This window comes from Ixodes scapularis, unplaced genomic scaffold (genome assembly GCF_016920785.2).
Source record: "Ixodes scapularis isolate PalLabHiFi unplaced genomic scaffold, ASM1692078v2 ptg000247l_1___fragment_3__unscaffolded, whole genome shotgun sequence".
Classification (NCBI taxonomy): Eukaryota; Metazoa; Arthropoda; class Arachnida; order Ixodida; family Ixodidae; genus Ixodes; species Ixodes scapularis.
In genome coordinates this window covers 1,774,635-1,796,412 of record NW_024609948.1, presented here as the reverse complement: position 1 = coordinate 1,796,412, position 21,778 = coordinate 1,774,635, and the positions used below count along the sequence as shown (strand labels likewise).

Genomic DNA, 21,778 nt, shown 5'->3' with positions numbered 1-21,778 from the left:
AACCTTCCTTGTAGCACATGTGGAAGCGGCACGATCAGCAGCTTCATTGCCGGGAATACCCACGTGACTAGGCACCCAGCAAAAGACTATCTGCAATTTGTTGTCCCTAGCCGCAGCAACCACTTTATGTTGTAGCTGAGTTATTATAGGGTTTTTCGCTATCTCAAGGGATCTGAGTGCTCTCAGAGCACTTAGTGAATCAGTGTAAACTACAGAGTATGTATGCCTATTTTTGATAATATAGTCTGTGGCCAATAGTAAACCGTATAACTCGGCAGTCAAGATAGTTGCACTGGAATTAATCCTCCGCACACATTTAAGTGATGGTCCAATCACGGAACATCCGACACAGGAATCGGTTTTTGTGCCGTCAGTATAAAAGCTGGTGTAGTCTTTATATGTATTTTGTAGCTCAAAGAATTCCTGTTTTAAAACTTCTGGTGGGGTATTTTTCTTAGTGTACTCAGTAAGTGACAAGTCTGTGATGAGCAGACCATGTTCCCACGGTGCCACTGTTCCCAAAAGCTGAGCAACAGGTGGGTTTGTCTGAAGGTTAGCTGATGCGGCCGCAGTCTTGTTCCGCAAAGAAAAGGGAGGCTTAACAGCGGGCTTGCTTTGGAAGGTTCGTTCAAAACGTGTTCCCTCGACTAGTTCCCGACACGGATGTTGTACTACCGACCGTATCCTAAGGGAATACATTAGACCTAGGACATCTCGCCTTTTCTCTAGAGACATTTCCTTAGCTTCGGCATAGAGGCTCAGCACAGGGGATGTACGAAATGCACCAGTGGCAAGTCTGATCCCTGCATGATGGATTGGATCCAACATTTTCAGTGTTGATGCACTCGCTGATCCATACACCAAACATCCATAATCTAGGCGTGACCGCACAATCGACCTATAGATTCTTAGAAGGCACAGTCGATCGGAGCCCCAAGTCATGTGGGAGAGAACTCTTAAAATATTAAGGGATTTATGGCATTTTTGTTTTAGAGTTTTGATATGCTGGCTGAAAGAGAGCTTGGAGTCGAATATAAGCCCTAGAAACTTATACTCAGTTTTTATCTGAACTGGTGCACTGTATATGGTCAACGAAGGCGTCGGCATCACACCACGTTTTCGTGAAAAACAAACACAAGCAGTCTTCTCCGTGGAGAACTTAAATCCGTTATTGTCAGCCCACCTTGTCACATTATTAATAGTCAGTTGAACACGCCGTTCACAGATTGCAAGGTTACATGAGGAAACAGCGATCTGGAGGTCATCTACATATAGCGAATAGTGGACCGATGGTGGTATGACACGCGCGATAGAATTGATTTTTATAGCAAACAGAGTAGCACTTAGGACACCGCCCTGTGGAATACCGTTTTCCTGTACGAACCATCGTGAGTGTACAGACCCCAGCCTTACTCGGAAGGTGCGTCTACCTAAATAGCTTTCAATGGCAAAGAACATGCGGCCCTGGATACCAATGTCAATCAAGTCCCTCAAAATTCCATGCCGCCAGGCAGTATCGCATGCTTTCTCGAGATCGAAGAACACAGAGAGGCAGTACTGTCTATTGACAAAGGCCTCTCGAACAGTTGTCTCCAATCGAACCAACTGATCCTGCGTTGAGCGGAATGAGCGGAAACCGCACTGGTATTTATCCAGGATGCAATGTTTTTCCAAGTGCTGCATCAGTCGTCTATTAATCATTTTTTCAAGGGTTTTACACAAGCAGCTCGTCAATGCGATTGGCCTGTAACTAGTAGCAGCATCCGAGTTTTTTCCAGGTTTAAGTAGAGGGATAATTGTAGCCGTTCTCCAAGCTGATGGAAAACGTCCCTCCTCCCATATTCTGTTGAAAAGGTATAAAACCAAATCAAGTGTAGACGGGTGGAGATGATTCAACATGAAGTAGTGGATACCGTCAGGACCAGTTGCCGAGGGTTTGACGTTATGAAGGACCATCTTTAGTTCAATAAGGGTGAAGAATCTATTGTACGGCTCCCGTGCACAGCCAGGTGCCTTTATGGTCCTGGCTTCTTTCTGTTGTTTTAGCCGAAGAAATGATGTTCCTCTAGACTTTCTGGACACGTTCCGTTGCAGGATAACAGGGGGATGGTGAAAGCAGTATAGCATCCATTGATTTTGTTAATTCGGTCCCAGACCTCTTTCGGGGATGTGTGGTTATTTATTGATGTCGCATACCCTTGGAAACTTGTTCTTTTTGATTGCCGGCGAATGTACCGTGCACGGGCCTTCATTTGCTTAAAGTGAAGATGATTGCTTGATGTCGGATACCGTCGAAATATGCTCCATGCCTTGTTTTCTTTTTTTCGTGATTCTGAGCATTCTTCGTTCCACCAAGGCTTGGGACGGCGTGGGAGGCGTCCCGAGGTCATGGGGATTGCCATTATGGCTGCCTGAAGGATACAATTCGTTAAGTATTCGTTCACTTCATCAATTGAAAGCTTGTCAAGAGATGTGCATGCCAGCAGTGAGAATTCACTGAATTGTGACCAGTTTGCCTTCTCAAATTTCCAGCGGGGAGTTCGGCTGGGGAGGGTCACACCTGGGTTATTTCGTCTTAAAACAATCGGCATGTGGTCACTACCTAAAGGATTATCTGTAACCTGCCACGAAAAGAGTGAAAATAAAATAGGTTCACTTATAGAGAGGTCAATTGATGTAAATGAGTTTGTGGGTGCACTAAAATATGTAGGTTTCTTTTCGTTAAACAGACACAAATTTGTAGATAAAATAAACCGTTCGACAATTGCTCCACGAGTATCGCGTCTAGTACTGCCCCATAAAGGATTGTGTGCATTAAAATCGCCAAGAATAATGAATGGATGGGGGAGTTGCGCGATGAGTGACTCAAGATCTTCACACCTTAAATGAAAGTTTGGAGGAATGTAAAGTGAACAAAGGGTTATCAGGCGGTCTGACAGAATGCGAACAGCTACTGCTTCCAAGGCGGTCTGCACGGAAATCTCAACACATGCAGCTGATTTTTGCACTACTATGGCCACGCCGCCAGAAGAGTAAGACGAGTGATCTCTATCCTTGCGGAAAAAATGAAAGTGCCTAAAGACTCCTGACTGACTTCCCTTCAAGTGAGTTTCCTGGAGACACACTGCCAGTGGACGATATTCCTCCAAAAGGGAGCAAACATCGTCATAATTATGTAGGAGACCTCGGCAGTTCCATTGAATAAGACTCATTGTCGGTTACAAGTTTGAAACTCGGGACCTCGAGTTCGTAGCCTTAGTGCATAAGCAGCTAAAGCTGTAATGCACCACTCACAAACTAGGGTTCTAAGGAAAAATCTAAAAACTAATTTAATAAAAAACGAAAGAGGACATGAATGGGTGTGGATGTCAACAGGAGGGCAGTTCCGACCAAGCCTTCGGGGAAAGACAAATAGAGGTAGTGCCCCAGGCGAGGGAGTCGCCAATAGTCCTCTGGCTGATCCTTGTGGAGCTGCCCCCTCTGACCTCCAAGGGGGTCGAGACTTTGGGCTAACGCCACTGGCGAGGGAGTCGCCATTATTCCTCTGTCCCAACTGATCCCTAAGAGTGAGTGAGGTAATGCAGGTGAGCGACAAAGAACAGTGATGCTGTGAGGTGTATGAAGTGTTAATGAAAATTTTTGGGTGTTGAAACAGCGTCCACGACTAAGCACTTGCTACGTGCCAGCTTCTGGACCTGTCGCTTTGGTCTTTTTCTTTGGGTCCTCAACTTTTGACGAGATTTTACCAACCTTCGAAGCAGGTGGAGGCTCCGGCGGACTGCTGGAGACATCCATTGCCTCAACCTCGCGATGCGAGGAACATGAAGCGCGCCCCTCAAGGCACTGTGACTCTGTCGTCACAGTTTTCTCACGAGGACGTGCGGGCATACGGCGCGGGGCCGTCGCCTTTGAGGATGCGGTTTGAGTTGAATCCCTCTGTTCTTGAGGGATTCCAGGTGAGATTTTGGGGGCTTGAGGTTTGCGCGGGGCAGAAAGGTCTAAAAGGCAGACCTGTGTCCCCACGGAAGCCGTTGTCGGTGCAGCCCCCTTGCTGACCGCAGCGGCGTAGGTGCCTCTCTGTAGGAATGAGAGGCGTTTTCGTGCTTCAAAGTAGGTCAGATTTTCTTTGGTTTTCAGTGTTAGTATTTCTTTTTCTTCTTTAAACTTTGGGCATGAACGGGAGTATGCAGGGTGAGCACCTGAACAGTTCACGCATTTGGAAAAATCACTTGCACAGCTGTCAGAAGGGTGATCATTGCTTGAACATTTTCCGCAGGTTGTCCGTCCCCTGCAAGTGGCTGCCCCATGTCCGAAACGCTGGCAGCTAAAGCAACGTCTCGGATTGGGTATAAACGGTCGAACCTTGCAGTTGAGATAGCCAGCCTTGACCGTCTGGGGGAGGGTCGTGGAGTTAAATGTAAGCACAAGGTGCTTCGAAGGCTTCTCTTGGTCTTCTCGACGAAAGGTAATACGCCTCACTGCAATCACACCCTGATTGCTTAGTCCTTCAAGGATTTCATCTTCAGTACTTTCCAACAGATCATCTTCGGAGATCACGCCCCGAATGGTGTTGAGAGATCGGTGTGGCGTTACTGTGACTTTGCGATCAGCTATACTAGTAAGTCCAAGGAGCGCTTTACTTTGTTGCTCAGTTTCAACCTCGACAAGGAGGTCTCCAGAGCGAAGCTTCTTTGCTTTGAAAGATTTTCCAACACATGATTCCAAGGTTTTTGCCACAAGGAATGGGGACAGCTTTCCAAGTGGTAGTTCGTATTCGCAGTGTATTACTAGAAACTTTGAGAAGGCTTGAGTGTTATCTGTAGTCTTTAGAGGAACGGTGGCTTCGGTGCGAACTCATTTCAGAGATCGATCAGAAGGAAGTTTTGCTTTGGAACCCACATAAAAATGGGAGATCTTCGACATCTCCGGTGTGCCACCCACCATGGAGCCCAACATGGGACAGGGTAACGGCACATAACAAAAATGGCTTTGCTGTGCACGTTACTCAAGTAGCACCTACCCAGATGTTATACCCAAGAATGGGTCTAGACTAGCGTCCTTCTCCACTCAAGGTTGGCCCTTGCCGCCAAGAAGGTGAAAGGGGAATGGAGAGAAAAGAGAGAGAAGTATAAGTAAAGGTGGGAGTGAAAGATCGGAGGGGATAGTAGAAGAAAAGGCGACTAGGCTGAATCATCCTGGCCGGGCCTTACCAGGACTCCCGTCTACGAGAAGCAGGGGCCGAAGTGGTGTATTGCCTCACCCGGGGGGCCCCGAAGGGTCCAACCCTACCCCGGGCTCGGCTCAACCACCAGGATGCCCTTTTCCCCGGACACGGGAAAGCCACGCACAGCCAGACGTGGGCGGGCGAACCCGCATGGCTCGGGGTCCGTGGAGACGCCACTCTCCAAACACCTGCTTTCACAGGTGCCCCCTGCGGGGAATTGTCATCGGGGCTCCGTGGATGGAGCGGCGTTGCTCTGCGCCGTGCTGCCAGTGACGTAAAGTACTGGGAACCCTCTCGCTATCGCGCTGCGGGTCAGTCCGAGACACAAAGCTCCGAGGCTCTCCGGCGCGGGCCGCGGCGCCCGAACAGACGTGCGCTGGGCTGCACACGTCTGTTTTTTTTTGTGTGTGTGTTTTTGTTCTTTTTCCTCGGGCGCGTAAAAGCCGAAATCCAAAGTCCACTCGCCGAACAGCGTTCACCCACACCTTCTCCAATTTCCGGTCCGTTGGAAACTTGTGAAAAAGCACCTCCGGGTTGTGCAGCGGGTTGTTTGAGCAGCCGACAGAGCTTCAAGTTGTACTCGGCATCTTTCGAGGAACAGCTGGGCAGTCTGGGACGCACCGAGTTGCTCACTAAAACGAGTCTTGCAGTCCTCACAAGCAAATAAACAAAAGGCTATAGCGGAGCTACACGGGCTCCAGATAAAAGCAACGGCTAAACACGCCAATCACAAGCCGAAGTAGCGCTGGTAGCGGCTCAAAGAAGCCCACTCCGCGCAACGCCCGGATCAGAGGAAAAAAAGAGAACGATACTGATGTTACGGCCCAATGTTGCTTTACAATCAGCAACCCGCTGGCCGCCCGCTAAGGAGCAGCGGCTCGCGGTGAGTCTCATTTTTATTATCGGCATTAGTTGAGAATGCGGCGTCCCACGGACGTAATATTTTGGCTGGTGTTGTATTTTGTGTCACTACAGCGATACCAGTAATTTATTTCATTTTGAGTTTCGGGCGGAGTTGCCCTCTAAGGCTGGCTTGAGGTCTTGGTGTGGCAGGCCAAGAGACGTTTCCGTGTAGTTTTTTGCAGAAAGTGCAAGGTGGTCTGCATTCTCGTTACCAGGAATGCCCACATGACTGGGCACCCAGCAGAATTTTATAACTCTTCCTAGATGGAAAGCTTTGTTTATCTGAAAACAAACCTACTGCACAAGAGCATTCTTACTGTCTGCTAAAGATGAAATAGCTAAGAGAACACTTTGGAAGTAAACAGAACTGCTTTGTTAATGTTATTTTCTGGAATATATTCAACAGTAATCAGGATACCATACAATTCGGCGGTAAAAATAGTTGCTAGAGGGTTGAGTTGCCTAACTTAACTGTAAGCGAGAGAACAAACTGCACACCCTACGCAAGTCGACGTTTTCGAGCCATCAGTGTAAAAGTGGAGATAGTCACTATATTTCTGCCCTAGCTCTGCGAACTCCCGCAAGAGAACAAAAGGAGGAACAACCTTTTTGCTGTACCTTGAAAGGGACCAATCGTAAGAGATTGGCACCAAGTCCCAAGGTCCAACCCTATAGGCCTGTCTCAACAAGGGAGGCTCATCAAAAGAAAGGTGCAGCGACCTTGCCATGCTCTCAGTCCGAAGGCTCAAGGGCCAAACAATACTAGGCTTATTCTCAAAAAGGCGCAGTGATGCAGAGGTCCGCAGAGCGGAGAATGAAGGTTGGTACGGATCCCTATAAACTTTGTAGGCATAACACAGACTAAGATATTGTTTGCGTCGCTCAAGCGACATCTGATGCGTTTAAGCATACAGAGTCAGCACGGGCGACGTGCGAAAAGCACCTGTGGCTAGACGCAGCCCCAAGTGATGGATTGGGTCTAACATCCTCAAAGCAGATGGTCGTGCCGACGCATATACCGGTGCACCGTAATCCAACCGGGACCGCACTAGAGTTATAAATTCGCAGCAGACATTGTCTGTCAGGCCCCCGAGTAGTGTGTGACAGCACCTTAAGAATATTGGAAGATAGTAGGCATTTTTGTTTTAGTTCTTTCAAGTGAGGTACGAATGTTAGCTTTTTGTCGAATATCACGCCTAGAAACTTATGCGCCTCCTTTACAGCGATGGTAAGGTTATTCAGATGCAAGGTAGTATCCGGTGACAACCAGACTTGTACGTAATCCGTTACAAGTAACGAAATTACTTGTAATCCCTTACATTTATCAGTAATTTAGTAACGGAATAATTACATATTTTCTGATGTAATTTTAAAGTAATTCCCTTACATTTTTTACGTAACGGATTTCTTTTAATCCGTTACTTTTTTATTGAAGATCCCCCCCCCCACTTTTTTTTTCTAAAGGAAGGGTTGTTTTTATTTTGGTAAAGTCGAGCTCAGTGACACTCTCACGCGCAAAGCGAGGCTTGGCACCCTTCAGTTCCGCAAAACCATTTTTGTTTTCAACACCAAGCCCCTAAATTTATATTTGTTTAGACCCTAACAACAATGTAAAAAAAAAAGAAATAAAAAACATTTTTACACAAAAAAAAAGGGGGGGGGGGGGAGTGGGGTCAAGTTATATCCGCTTTTTTTAGACCCTTTGTTTTTTCTTTGCTATCGAAGGCGGGAAGAGGACACCAAGTGGGTGTATGCCTTTTTGAAAAGCTCGAGGCGGTAAGTGCACAGACAAGAATTAACAATGTCCTTCTCGGTTTTGAGTGACTACGACCATATTCATTATGTTACAACACCAGACAATGCTCCGTATACCCTAAAATTCACTAAAAAGAGACGTGATATGTGAAAGTGCTATTGCCACAAGCATCCTCGTTCGTTGCTGCACACTTATCTTCTCGAAAACAGGATGTATTTTTTCTTCTGTTTCTTTCACCTTACCCTGTTTTAAAAGCTACTTAATTTTTTGTAGTCCAACTTCTAGAGTTGGCCCACTTCATTTGTGAATTCCAGCCAGGTTATCTGCATCTCAGTCACCCCTTTTGTGAGTCAGCTTTTTGTGAGCACTTTCCAAAATGGTAATAGTCTTCCTTTCTTCTTCTTCCCGTTTTTCCCCCAGCAGGACGCATCTTATCTCAAGCAGATATTCTTACAAATAAAACATAATGGTGGCTGACGTAGACTTGATATTCTGGGCTTGGGGAGAGAGTGAAACTCAAGAGTGGGGCCATAGCGCGGCTTACTTCGTTCTATGCCCTTCGCTGCCCGTGGCATCAGCGGACGTCTATCTGGAGAACACCGGAGTAAAATGCAGTCGATTCGTGCTCCGTGCGTTTTTAAACGGCACCAAAAAAGGTACACACGACAAACGTGCGTTTACATTTCCTTGTTTTAACCGACGTTCTAATTAATTGTTGTTATGAGTTTCCTTTTTTTCGATTACTATATTCATTTACTGGAAACTTTTATTTATTCACCAACGTCTCAACCGAGGCTCAACCTGTTCAGAACCAAAGGAAGGAGAATATCGAGCCAAACCTTATTTACTATTTAATTATCACCTTACTGTTACAACGATGTTTTGCTATTGCCTGGCAATATATGCCGGTATAGTAAGATGGGCATAAATCAATTCTTATTCTAGTTTTGGCTAGATGTATGATGACTTCTACAGCTTTGCGATTTTGAGAATCGAGAATTTTAGTCGATCGGTCCGATCACTCCATTAACGATACCCGATACTCCGCCGCCGCCTGTCCGCAAATGGGACAGGTTGCAACAATAAAAACTTGAATAACCCTCTTCCTTTTGTTTCTTAATTGAAGGCAATATTCTTGAAAGTAACGCCACGAAAGTAACGGATTACTTTTTGGGGTAACGGTCACTTACTTTTATGGAAGGGTAATTGTAATTGTAATAAATTACAATTTAGCCTTGAGTAATTGTAACTGTAATTCCTTACTATTTTTCAGTAACGTGCACAAGTCTGGTGACAACCCTCGACGCAGCGAAAACGGAACTCATACGGTTTTGTCGGGGGGATGATGATGATTGGGGTTTAATGGCGCAAGAGCGACTACGGCCATATTGCGCCAAGAAAATTAATTTAAGGAGCCTTGCATTTACATCTAACTTTACTTATCTATATCAAGTGCAAAAGGCCAATTGCATGTAGGAAACTTAAAACGCGAGCAAATGGTACCAAAGGTCTATCACCAAGCAAAAAATAAGGATGAAATGGAAGGTGGTTTCTGAAAAGTTCTGGAAAAAATCTTCGACGTTGATGATCGAAAAATCTACAATTCCACAGGATGTGAAGGACAGTTAACATTTTCCCACACTTTTCACAGAGCTTTACATCTTCACCGCAGAGCAAGTGCAGGTGAGTCAATCGAGAATGACCAATTCTCAAGCGGCATAAAAGAACTTCCGAACGGCGGTCCTTATGGGAGGAACTCTCCCACACTTCTAAGTTGGGCTTAATAATGTGAAGTTTGTTATCTATCTGTGTGTCCCAATCCTGTTGCCATAACTTAATAATTGACTTGTTTAAGGCTGGCTTGAGGTCTTGGTGCGGCAGGCCAAAAGACGTTTCCGTGTAATTTATTGCAGAAAGTGCAAGATGGTCTGCATTCTCGTTACCGGGAATGCCCACATGACTGGGCACCCAGCAGAAGTTTATAAATTGTCCTAGATGGAAAGCTTTGTTTATCTGAAAACGAACCTGTTGCACAAGAGCGTTCTTGCTGTCTGCTAAAGATGAAATAGCTAAGAGAACACTTTGGGAATCAACAAACAGAACTGCTTTGTTAATGTTATTTTCTAGAATATATTCAATAGCCATCAGGATACCATACAGTTCAGCAGTAAAGATAGTTGCTAGAGGGTTGAGTTGCCTCACTTCACTGAAAGCGAGAGAATAAACTGCACAGCCTACGCAATTCAATGTTTTCGAGCCATCAGTGTAAAAGTGGAGATAGTCACTATATTTCTGCTCTAGCTCTGCGAACTCCCGCAAGAGAACAAGACGAGGAACAACCTTTTTGCTGTACTTCGAAAGTGACCAATCACAAGAGATTGGCACCAAATCCCAAGGAGCAACCCTATAGGCCTGTCTCAACAAAGGAGGCTCATCAAAACAAAGGTGCAGCGACCTTGCCATGCTCTCAGCCCGAAGGCTCAAGGGCCGAACAATACTGGGCTTATTCTCAAAAAGGCGCAATGATGCAGAGGTCTGCAGAGCAGAGAATGCAGGGTGGTGTGGATCACTATAAACTTTGTAGGCATAGCAGAGACTAAGATATTGTCTGCGTCGCTCAAGGGACATCTGATGTGTTTCAGCATACAGACTCGGCACGGGCGACGTGCGAAAAGCACCTGTGGCTAGACGCAGGCCAAGATGATGGATTGGGTCTAACATCTTCAAAGCAGATGGTCGTGCCGACGCATATACCGGTGCACCATAATCCAACCGGGACCGCACTAGAGAGTTATAAATTCGCAGCAGACATCGTCTGTCAGACCCCCAAGTTGTGTGCGACAGCACTTTAAGAATATTGGAAGATCGTAGGCATTTTCGTTTTAGTTCTTTCAAATGGGGTACGAATGTGAGCTTCTTGTCGAATATCACGCCTAGAAACTTGTGCGCCTCCTTAACAGTAATGGTAACGTTATTCAGATGCAAGGTAGGATCCGGTGACAACCCTCGACGCAGCGAAAAAGGAACACATACGGTTTTGTCGGGGGAGAAGCGGAACCCATTTTCGGCTGCCCACTTGCTCATCCTGTTGATTGTCAGTTGCAGTTGACGTTCACAACTATGCAGATTGCAAGAAGAAACTGAAATTTGCACATCATCCACATACAAAGAATAAGATACTGTCGGTGGTATCACCTGAGCCAGGCTATTGATTTTAACTGCAAAAAGTGTGACACTAAGCACCCCTCCCTGAGGGACACCACTTTCTTGAGAAAACACATCTGATAAGGTGTGTTTTCAGACGGACTTGGAAAGTACGTCCCATTAAGAAGCTTTGTATGCATCGCAACATGCGACCCCGAACACCGTAAGCATAAAGATCCCGCAGGATCCCATAGCGCCACGTTGTATCGTACGCCTTTTGCAGATAAAAAAACACAGAGAGACAGACCTGGCGGTGTACAAACGCCTCACGAATAGAGGTTTCAAGGCGGACTAAGTGGTCCAGGGTGGAACGTCCAGCTCTAAAACCACACTGATTAATGTCAAGCACATTCTCACTCTCCAAGAAATGAATGAGACGTCGGTTAATCATTCTTTCGTAGGTTTTTCCCAAGCAACTTGTGAGAGCAATGGGTCGGTAGCTAGTTGGTTGAGAAGCATCTTTGCCAGGCTTCAGAAGAGCGATTACATGGGCTCTTTTCCAAACCTCGGGGAATGCAGAGCGATGCCACAATGAGTTATAAAAGGTCAACAAACTGCCTAGAGAATCAGGTGACAGGTGCCTTAACATCTCATAATGAACATTATCTGGTCCAGGAGCAGACTGTTTCTTTACACTAAGAGCCACTTTGAGCTCAGAGAGTGTAAAAGGCCTGTTGTACGGAGCGTCACGAGCACCAGACAAAATGATTGGTTGTTTCTCTGCTGTCGAACTGAACTTTTTAAAGGCTTCACTGCAGTTGCGTAAACTAGAAACATCCTGAAAATGTTTCCCAAGAACATTCGCTTGATCTTTCAGAGATGTTGAAGATGATGCAGGGAAGAGAGGAGTTCTGAAAGGTAAGTAGTCGCCCCTAACCTTTCTAAGCCGATCCCACGCTTCTTTTGTAGATACAAAACTACTCAAGGACGTCAAATACTTTCTCCAGGAGCTTCCCTTCGCCTGGCGTCTTGTCCAGCGAGCTTTAGCTCTCGTTTTCTTAAACTCAAGTAAGTTGCTAGAAGTTGGATATCTACGAAAGATGCACCAAGCTTTGTTCTGGGACTTCCGTGTTGTTTTACAGTCATCATTCCACCATGGCTTGCATCTCTTAGGAAGACGACCAGACGTTTGAGGGATACTCCGTGTGGCAGCATGTATTATAACCTCTGTGACATACAGCGTTGCTTCATCTGGATTCATGTTTGAGATTATAGAAGAATCAATCAGTGCCTCTAATTGAAAAATGGACCAATCTGCCTTATCTAGTTTCCATCGGGGCATTCGTGTTAACAGAGTCGGAAGAGAGACAGTACTCTCTAAAACAATCGGGAAGTGATCGCTCCCAAAGGGATTATTAAAAACCTTCCATGAAAAGCATGGAAGTAATGAAGGTGAAGTAATAGAAAGGTCAATAGATGTAAATGAGTTGTGAGCAGAACTAAAAAAAGTAGGCTCTCTCCCGTTAAAAATACACAAGTTAGATGATAATAAAAACCGCTCAATTACTCGGCCTCGAGAATCGAGGCGAGTACTGCCCCACATGGGGTGATGGGCATTAAAATCTCCTAAAATTAAGAAGGGTTGAGGAAGCTGTCCTACAAGACCCTGAAGTTCGTGAAGTTGCAATGGAACGTTTGGTGGCAAATAAATGGACACAATTGTAATGAGGCGATCTAAAAGAAGGCGTACCGCTACAGCTTCGAGCGGTGTGCAGAGAGGGACCTCCGAGCAGGCAACCCCGCTCTGCACGACCACTGCTACGCCACCAGAACTGGAACTCAGACGATCTTTGCGGAACACTTGATAACGTCGTAAAATCTGTGTATGATGTGTTTGAAGATGAGTTTCTTGTAAAGAGAGGGCAATAGGCCGAAGATCATCCATAAAATAGTTAACGTCATCAATATTGGGTAAAAGACCACGACAGTTCCACTGCATAAAATGCAAATTCTTCATTTATCTAAAAAGGTGAAGTGTAAAATTAAAAAGAGAGAGGAAATGAAGAAATTGAGAGTATGAAATTAATGGTTATTTGGGAGGGACCACTGGTTTTTTCCCTTTAGACTTCAAAGTCTGCCACTCCATGTCACCCTCGTCGGATGCAAGAGTGGGTGACTCAGCGGTATCATCCATTGCCCCTATTTCTGGAGGCGAGCCTTTGCCTGAAGGCTTTGGCTGGCTCGTTGCACGGGGTGGCTTGCCCCGGCCACGACCAGCCGAAGAGGCACCGGAGGTGCTGGGCAGAGTGTCTTTCAACTCTGCCTCCTCCGGCCCCTTGGGTACTGGGGGAGCGGCATGAGGGTTGTGCCGCTCTTTCGAAGAGGAGGTCCTCTCTGAGGAGGTCGGGCGGGAGTTTCGCCCCCTCTCCCCGGCAGAGGACCGCGATGTGCGGACAGGTGCGGCATTTGCCGGCCTGTCTAGAACCAGCGAAGCAGCATGTGCACTCCCTCCATGAAGAGGGGGGCACTGCTGCCCTAGCTGGGGGGTTGGGGCCCTGAGGACTGCCTCCAGAACCTCAGGTGAGACCTGGGTAGCCCTCGACTCCGAGCGTGGCACAAGACCCCTCCGTGCCACGTCGGCGTATGATCCCTTCGACATGAAGGAATACCTTTTCTTTGCTTCGCTATAGCTGATATTTTCTTTGGCTTTAATGGCAATGATTTCCTTTTCTTGCTTCCATGTGGGACAGCCACGATAGTAGGTAGGGTGTGGTCCATCGCAATTAACGCAGTGGGCCACATTCTCGCAATTGTCAGAGATGTGATCCTGACTGCCACACTTTGCACAAGTCGCCTTCCCTCGACAGCTGCGTGTTCCGTGACCAAAACGCTGGCAACGGAAACACCGCTGGGGGTTGGGGACAAAAGGGCGGATGTGGCAGTTCAGGTATCCAGCCTTGATTGTTTGTGGTAGTGTATGCCTCTCAAATGTAAGGATGACGTGTTTTGAGGGAATTTCTACACCATCTTTTTTGAACAGAATCCGTTTTACTGCGACAACGCCGGCACCTTGGAGTCCCTCGAGGAGTTCTTCCTCACTAGTGTGAAGGAAGTCGTCCTCAGAGAGGACTCCACGGATGGTGTTCAGTGTGCGGTGAGGGCTCACCGACACTTTCACATCAAGTATGGTGTTCAGCTTGAGAAGCGCTTCACTTTGCTTTTTGTTATTTATCTCAACTAGGAGGTCTCCTGAGTGGAGTTTTTTAGCCTTGTAGGAAAACCCTACAAGGTGTTCAAGTACTTTGGCTACTACAAATGGTGAAAGCTTTGACACAGGTTTCTGTTCATCGAGGGAATGAACAACGAAAAACTTCGTGAAGTTTTCTACCTCTGGTTCTTTTTCAATAGTCTTGTGTTCAGGGCAGCGCCTTTTAACGGCTTGCCCCGAACGGGGTTTGGAAGAGAGGGGCGCCATAAGAGGGCAAGGAGTGTTCGGAATCTGTGGCGCGCCGCCCACCACGGAGCCCAACGAGGGAATAGGTAATACCCCATAACAAATATGGCTTTGCTGGAAGCATTACTCTATTAGCGCTACCCAGAAACTATAACCAAGTGTGGATCTGAACGAGAGTATCTGTCACCACCCAAGGTTAGCCCTTGCCGCCAAAGAAGTTGAAAAGGAAAGAAGAGAAATGAGAAGAGTGAAAAGAAGGAGGAGACAAGGGTGAAAGAAGGGAGGGGATAGTAGAAGGAGTGGCGACTAGACTGAATCATCCTGGCCGGGCCTTACCAGGACTCCCGTCTATGAGAAGCGGGGGCCGAAGTGGTGTATTGCCTCGCCCGGGGGGCCCCGAAGGGTCCAAACCTACCCCGGGCTCAACTCAACCACCAGGATGCCCTTTTCCCCAGACACGGGTAAGCCACGCACAGTCAGACGTGGGCGGGCGAACCCGCATGGCTCGGGGTCCGTGGAGACGCCACTCTCCAAACACCTGCTTTCACAGGTGCCCCCTGCGGGGTTTTGTCGGGGGGAAACGAAACCCATTTTCGGCTGCCCACTTGCTTATTCTGTTGATTGTCAGTTGCAGTTGACGTTCGCAACTATACAGGTTGCAAGAAGAAACTGAAATTTGCACATCATCCACATACAGAGAATAAGACACTGTCGGTGGAATATTTAGAATATTGGTGCTGAAACCCGGGACAAATATTCATTAAAATAACTGGACGATATTACTGCTTAAAGCATGGAAATGGGCTTAATGGGACGATGCCCGTTTCAAGCTCGCACCGTGGCGAGAGAGGTTGGGACAGTCAGGTCAGGGAGGTTGGGACAAAAGGCGAAAACGAATCACCTGACTAGGTCCCCAACCCCCGTTACAGCACTCAGCAGCAGGGCACAGGAAATGAATCAAAAACAGCATAAATAAAAAATAAAACAATATCTGAGAAGATAAAAATATGACACTCAAAAATGTACAATCTATTTTGATGTGAACTATAATAGGAATACACACTAGGCACATTGAAGTATACCGTAAGGTATTTTTTGAAAAGAAACACGGACGCTATTGTCTGGGCTAATTCGAATACACAATAATTTCTGTTAAGAAGATCGGGTATCTGGTAGGATGTTTTTTGTGTACCGTAATTAGTTCTTATTTTAGGTTTTGAAAACTGCTGGTGTCTCAAATTGTAATTTGTTTGCTTAAATAAATATGTTTCGTAAAATATTGCGGGATTCGTGTTTATTTGAGTATGAACTAAAATTGCAACCTTTAGGCAAAAAAGATTGTCTGACGTTAATATTCCATGTTTAATAAAGCTAGGGGAAGTCGATTCAGTCCAAGGTAAATTATCAATTTACCTAACTGCGCGTTTTTGCAATGTAAATAATTGCTTAATATTACTTGCTGTAGTTGTCCCCCAGACCAATAAACAGTAATGCAGCCTGGAGTTCACCTGCTATTTCGCAGTATCGCCGCAGTTCTGGTGGTAGAGCTCTCATGCTCGGCCAGCCCGTAGAGCAGAACTCCAGACGTGACAGGATCCTTCCCGATCTCATCTTTGATCCGTGAGAGTGTGTTGTTGACGCAGGTAACAGATCCACTGTGAGAACTTCATACTCCAGAACGGCTTCCTCCAGGTCGGCAGCTTCCTTTTCTCCTGCTCCAGTAAGTGGCTTGCGTTACAGCACATCTGCCGGGTGGATCTTCTTTACCGGGATGTGGGAGATCGTTAAGCCATACTCCAGTAGTCGCATGCGGAAACGTTGCAGAAGAGGTCTGAGTTCATCTAGACGCTTCGTGGTGAGAAGTGGCACAAGGGGCTTGTGGTCAGTGTCAATATGAAATTGGAGCCCTAGGAAGTATGTGCGGAAATGGCCACTAGCCCACATGATGGCTAGTGCCTCCTTCTCAATCTGGGCATAGCGTTGCTCAGTTTCCGTTAGTGCCTTGGATGCATAACTGGTCATCGCTCGCCTTGGGACTCCTGGAGGAGCGCAGCACCCAATCCATAGGATGAGGCATCGACCAAGAGTGTCAAGTGGTCTCTTTGGTTGTACATTGCCAATGCCGAGTTTGTGATGAGAGCTGCCTTGGTCTGCTGGAAGGCTTGCTGCTGAGCCTCTCCCCAGTACCAGACTGCATCATGACGAAGTAGGTCTCTCAGTGGTTTAGTTTGTCAGCGATAAGAGCAACAGTAGCGGGCACGGCACGCACAACCGAAGCAGCAGTGGGAGCAGCGGACACGCTTAACTGCGCAACAACGCCGGTCCAACATGACGGATCAAAAAGCAGCGGTTCAAGCGGGAAGCAGCTACTTCAACCCGATTTGAACACAACTGCTGGAAAAGTTCGACTTTCACCAGCCGCACACGTGGAAGACGTGGTTCACGAGATGGCAACGCTACAGGATAATCACCGAGTTGCGTCTCCGCTCTCAAGAAACGCAAGTAAACACGTTTACGCCATGGGCCGCGAAGGGGAGGACGTTCTTTGTTCTTTGAAGCTGACTGAGGACGAAGGCAAGAACTACGAAAATGCCACCATGTACCGGTTGGCAGGGAGTCAGTACTGTCCGGCGAGTTTGCGTTTATTGTTTTTTCCGGGCACCCCCCGTCTCCCAAGCGGTGGCGCCTTCTCTTGGCCACTCGCCTAACCCTCCGACACTTTGAATAATAAGCATCCATTCATTGACGTGCTGTAACACACTGGATAATTTCAAAAATATATTAACTTATTGGTGGTTCCCAGAACTGATGAAAAAAGTGGTTCTTTTGCTAAAGAGATTATATGGAAGTGATAGATTCCAATGTCTAATGCACTACAAGTAGCAATGCCAACGTGTCTAATTGTTTTTCTTCCGTATTCTATGTGCCTGCTTAAGTACCATTCACTTTACTTTGTATGAAGCAAGTTATGAAGGACAGTAGTTGCGCAGGCATGTAGAACACATAAAAAAAGCATTTCAATTTCGTGTCACTGGCGAAAGGCATTTAAATTTTGTGTCACTAGCGAAGAGCAATCGTGATGTTGCAGTCAAGAGGAAATTGCGTCATTTTCTGTTTGTTTTTAATAAGGCGTCACTTCCCGTACGTCGCAGGCCAGCATGACTAGCGGCAATGCCGCACACCTCACAAATGGCGCTGCACCCAATGAGCCGCCATATTCGCGCCTTATGAGCTTCCATGGAAGCTTTGGTACCATTTATACATAGAGCTTGGATTAGTGATGTGCGAATTATTTGCGTTGGTGGGATATAAGATAGACCGTGACGACAGCGGTTGTCCCTAGAATAAATATAAGACTTCCGCCCCGTTACGTGCGGGGATTTCAACCCAGACTTTTTGTACAATGTCTTCTGGAGCGGCAACATAACAACCAAGGGGGGCTACTACCACGCGCAGACTGTCAACGTGCCAGGTATGCCGAAAATTCTCCCCCCTAGCATTCCTCTTTTTATAAGTAACTGGTTGATCGAAGTGCATATAACCAAATGCACCTTAATTCAACAATTCCAGAATCTGAAGAACTGTGCGATGTAGTGAGGTGAACGAAGAAAAGGCCGCTCTCAAGCGCAAAGTCAACAGAGTTCATCGAGATGCGCAAGAAGCCTGGAGTGGTGAAAATTAAAGGCAGCTTGCTCGGGTATCGGGTTCCAGTGCGCACCCTGCGGAGCTGCAGACGAACGGGCCCCTGTCCCGAAGCGATGAGCCGCGAGGCTCAGGCTTGTGAGGTGGAGTCTCAGGAGAGGTGGCCTTCTAAGAGCCCGAAAAAGAAGGCTTGCATGATCCCGTCAGTCCTACGCCGCTTTAAAGAGAGCATTGAGACTATGGACAGGCAAGCTCAAACAACTTCCTAAATACATCTTTACCCGCTGCCCTTTGACAGACATCCACAAGCTTGCGAGTGGCAACGCCCCCTTGCTACTCTCGCCACGTGACGCTGCAGCCTTAGGCCACAGTTCACACAGTGAGAATAAAAACACTGAAAATAGACGAGGGACAGACACAGTTCTTCCTGCGTGAGCTGCAGTCTATCCAACACACTCTGCTAGAAGTACCTAGCCTTAACCCTTTACTGCACCTTGTTGCATATTCGCAACATAGCGATAAACGACAATAAAAACATCTACAAAATGCATTCAGTGCTAGTTCCGCACGTTGTTGCATTTCTGCAACATACATCCGCGAGGCGAGCCGTCCAGTGCTGCCATCTGTACTCAGGCGGCGAAACTGCTCTCTAAAAAGCGTGACAGCCACCACGTGGACGCTCAACAAGTGACACAGGTAAGCCTTGACTACTGCATATCACGTTCTATACAGTGTAATGCAAAACAAAAAATTTGCGACTCAACTTAATGTCCTGCTGATTATGTAAATACTAAAAACCTTAAGATTATCGACGAAGTTTGTCTTTGGAAGCAAAAAATAGCTATGTTGCACAGATGCAACAACGTGCACGACGGTGTTTTTTCTTCGTAGAGCAGACACAATGGACCCCAAACGGTTTTACAGCCGTGGAATTCCTTCCGACAGTGAGGACAGCGAGCTCTCCGGCAGTGACGATGACTCTGATTGTAAGTTAATGTTTTTTTCTGGAAATCCAACTTTTTTTCACGTAGAGAATAAAATTAGAAGCAGTGTAGGCTTTATTGACAGAGATTTTCGGAAGAGACCATCCTTCGTCAGGTGTAACTACACACAATTGCAAAGTTGTAGGGTTGTTTTCACGCTTTCAAAGAGCACACTTAGAACCGCCAGGGAAGATAGTCCCCTATACAATGTAGAATTTCTCTCCAAATTATTTATTTTACTGCTCATTGTATGAGTTGTACGAGACGCTGTTATTTTTTGTACCCCAGATGTCCAACCCCCTGCAAAATGTAGTGCCAGTTCAAGCGAGGCGAGTACAAGCTCTGACGAAGAGGAAGCTCCCGCAAGCCAACCAGCTGATCAGTCATCAACTCAATCTAAGAGAAGAATTATCTGGAAGAATGCAAGCCTGATGCGGGATCCTGAAACAGTGAAGTTCACTGGACAAAATGAGCTTCCGCAGGAAGTTTCAGAGTTGGAAACACCTTTCCAATACTTCAAGTTCATCTTTCCAGGCGCTCTTATTTCGCTTATTGCAAATGAGAGCAATTTGTACTCAGTCCAGAAGGATGCCAGTAAGCCCCTCTGCACCAGTGCCGAGGAGATTGAAGTTTTTCTAGGCACCTGCATGTGGATGTCTATAATTCAGCTGAAGAACACTAGGTGGTACTGGAGTGAAGCTACCAGAGTAAGCCAAGTAGCTGACCACCTCACGGTGACACGCTTCGAACAGTTGAAGCACAACCTTCACTTTGTGGACAACAGCTCTCTCGGCCCAAGAGATGATCCTGATAGAGACCGGCTTGCAAAGATACGACCGCTCGTCGATGCTGTAAATGAACAGTTGTCGCTGATACCGCTTGAAGAGCACTTGTCTGTGGATGAACAGATTATACCTTTCAAAGGCGCAAGTGCACTGAAACAGTACTGTCCCCAGAAACCAAAAAAATGGGGGTACAAAGTATTTGTTCTCTCAGGAGTAAGTGGCTTCTCGTACAAGCTAGAACTGTACACGGGACAAGAAAACTCTGCCCCAAGACGTGCAGGAGAGCCTGACTGTGGAGCAAGCGGGAACATTGTTGTTCGATTGTGCAGGTTAATCCCAAGAGGAGTCCACCACAAAGTGTATTTCGATAACTACTTCAACTGTCCAACCCTTCAGGTGTACCTGGAAAAAGAAACCGTGCACTGCATTGGTACAGTTTGGATCAACCGAGTAACGGGTATCAGCATGCCATCTGACAAGGAAATGAAACAGAAAGGAAGGGGAAGCTTTGAAGAGAAGGTAGCGACCCTGGATGGCATTCAGCTGTCGTGTACAAGGTGGCAAGACAACAGAGCCGTCACCATGCTGTCCACCTTTGTTGGGGCAGAGCCTGTCCTAACTGCGCCAAGGTGGAGCCAAAAAGAAAAGGAGAGGCGCGACATACCGTGTCCGTCGGTGATAGGCGCTTATAACAAGCACATGGGAGGAGTGGATCTCTTAGACTCTCTGATCTCCCTCTACCGCGCCCATCTCCGATCGAAGAAATGGTACTTTCGTATTTTTCTTCATATTCTCGACTTGACGGCTGTAAATGCCTGGCTGCTGTACAGGAGGAGTGCCGAGACTACTTCCGATCAACCAACACGAAAGCTCATGCCATTAGCAGAGTTCAAGGTGGACCTCGCCACGTCACTCTGCAAAGCAGGAAAAAATCAACTGAAGAAAAGGGGAAGGCCCAGCAATGAGTCCGTGGAGCAAGGCATCCAGCTGAAGAAGACAAGAGGTCCTTCAGCACCGTGTCCACCTCAAGATGTCAGGATTGATCAGGTATTATCACTGGCGAATTAATCTGTGTTACAAACCTCACTGTTCATACTTCTATGCTCAGGTTGGCCACTGGGTGCTTTGGAGTCAGAAGCGACAGCGTTGCAAGTTTCCTGGATGCAAGGGCATTTGTATGAGCTACTGCTCTAAGTGTGGCACTCACCTGTGCTCAACAAGCAAGAATAACTGCTTTCTTTTGTATCACACAAGCAAATGAGGCCACATCTCTCACTGATGTCTGTAAATACAAGTTTGGCTCTGGTTCACAAATTTTTAGCATTCGGCTATAAATATTTCGTTATTTCCATCTTGTTGCAAATATGCAACATACCTATCTTTTTTCGATATAAATTTTTCCGAAACTTCGAAATTTCTTTTAGTGATAGTATTGTGATAACTGTGGTATTCTACTTCTGCTGGAATAAAATTGTGAAAAAATAAAAAGTTGTGCAGTAAAGGGTTAAGCCACTCGTCGACGCTTGCCGTCTGTGTTTTCTCCAAGACTTCAACACGTACAGCTGTTATTGGCCTCTTCGCCCAGCTGCCCGCCACGGCCCAGTACGTGCTGAGCGCCCCAGGCTCCGCCTGGGTGCGAAACGGGTGCGACGACAATGATGTCGAGGCCAATCCAGGTCCGGTTCGCACCCCATTGAGCATGTCTGGGGTCGCTGCCGACTGTGGCTACTCAGACTGCTTTCCTCAGAATTTCCAGCAGCGGTCGTATGCACAATTTAATGCGGAGGAAGCGTGGTGTGCCAACATAAAAATAGCTTTTTTGTTGTTGTTAGTGTACTGCAGTGATTTTACCAGTTTACATGTGGTTCTCAACAAATTCCGCTTTTT

General features: G+C 46.7%; 2 protein-coding genes across 2 annotated transcripts; both read left to right on the top strand.

Moving 5' to 3' along the window:
* Nucleotides 1-18,680: 18,680 nt before the first annotated feature.
* Nucleotides 18,681-20,583, top strand: LOC121833996 (piggyBac transposable element-derived protein 2-like). The gene is made up of 3 exons (XM_042287729.1): nt 18,681-19,109; nt 19,395-20,520; nt 20,574-20,583. The coding sequence occupies exons 1-3, from the start codon at nt 19,025-19,027 to the stop codon at nt 20,581-20,583; spliced, it is 1,221 nt and encodes a 406-aa protein (XP_042143663.1). The 5' UTR covers nt 18,681-19,024.
* LOC121834020 (piggyBac transposable element-derived protein 3-like) lies at nt 20,491-21,284 on the top strand. The gene is made up of 2 exons (XM_042287749.1): nt 20,491-20,938; nt 21,000-21,284. Exons 1-2 carry the CDS (start codon nt 20,591-20,593, stop codon nt 21,150-21,152), a joined length of 501 nt encoding a protein of 166 aa, XP_042143683.1. The 5' UTR covers nt 20,491-20,590; the 3' UTR covers nt 21,153-21,284.
* Nucleotides 21,285-21,778: the final 494 nt, after the last annotated feature.

Bases quoted from the DNA above. Each gene is read 5' to 3' on its own strand.
- LOC121834020 (XM_042287749.1), top strand. From the start codon at position 20,591: ATGGGAGGAGTGGATCTCTTAGACTCTCTGATCTCCCTCTACCGCGCC. The intron at 20,939-20,999 runs GTATTATCACTG...TTCTATGCTCAG, and splicing joins AAGATGTCAGGATTGATCAG to GTTGGCCACTGGGTGCTTTG.
- LOC121833996 (XM_042287729.1), top strand. From the start codon at position 19,025: ATGGACCCCAAACGGTTTTACAGCCGTGGAATTCCTTCCGACAGTGAG. The intron at 19,110-19,394 runs GTAAGTTAATGT...TTTGTACCCCAG, and splicing joins CAGTGACGATGACTCTGATT to ATGTCCAACCCCCTGCAAAA.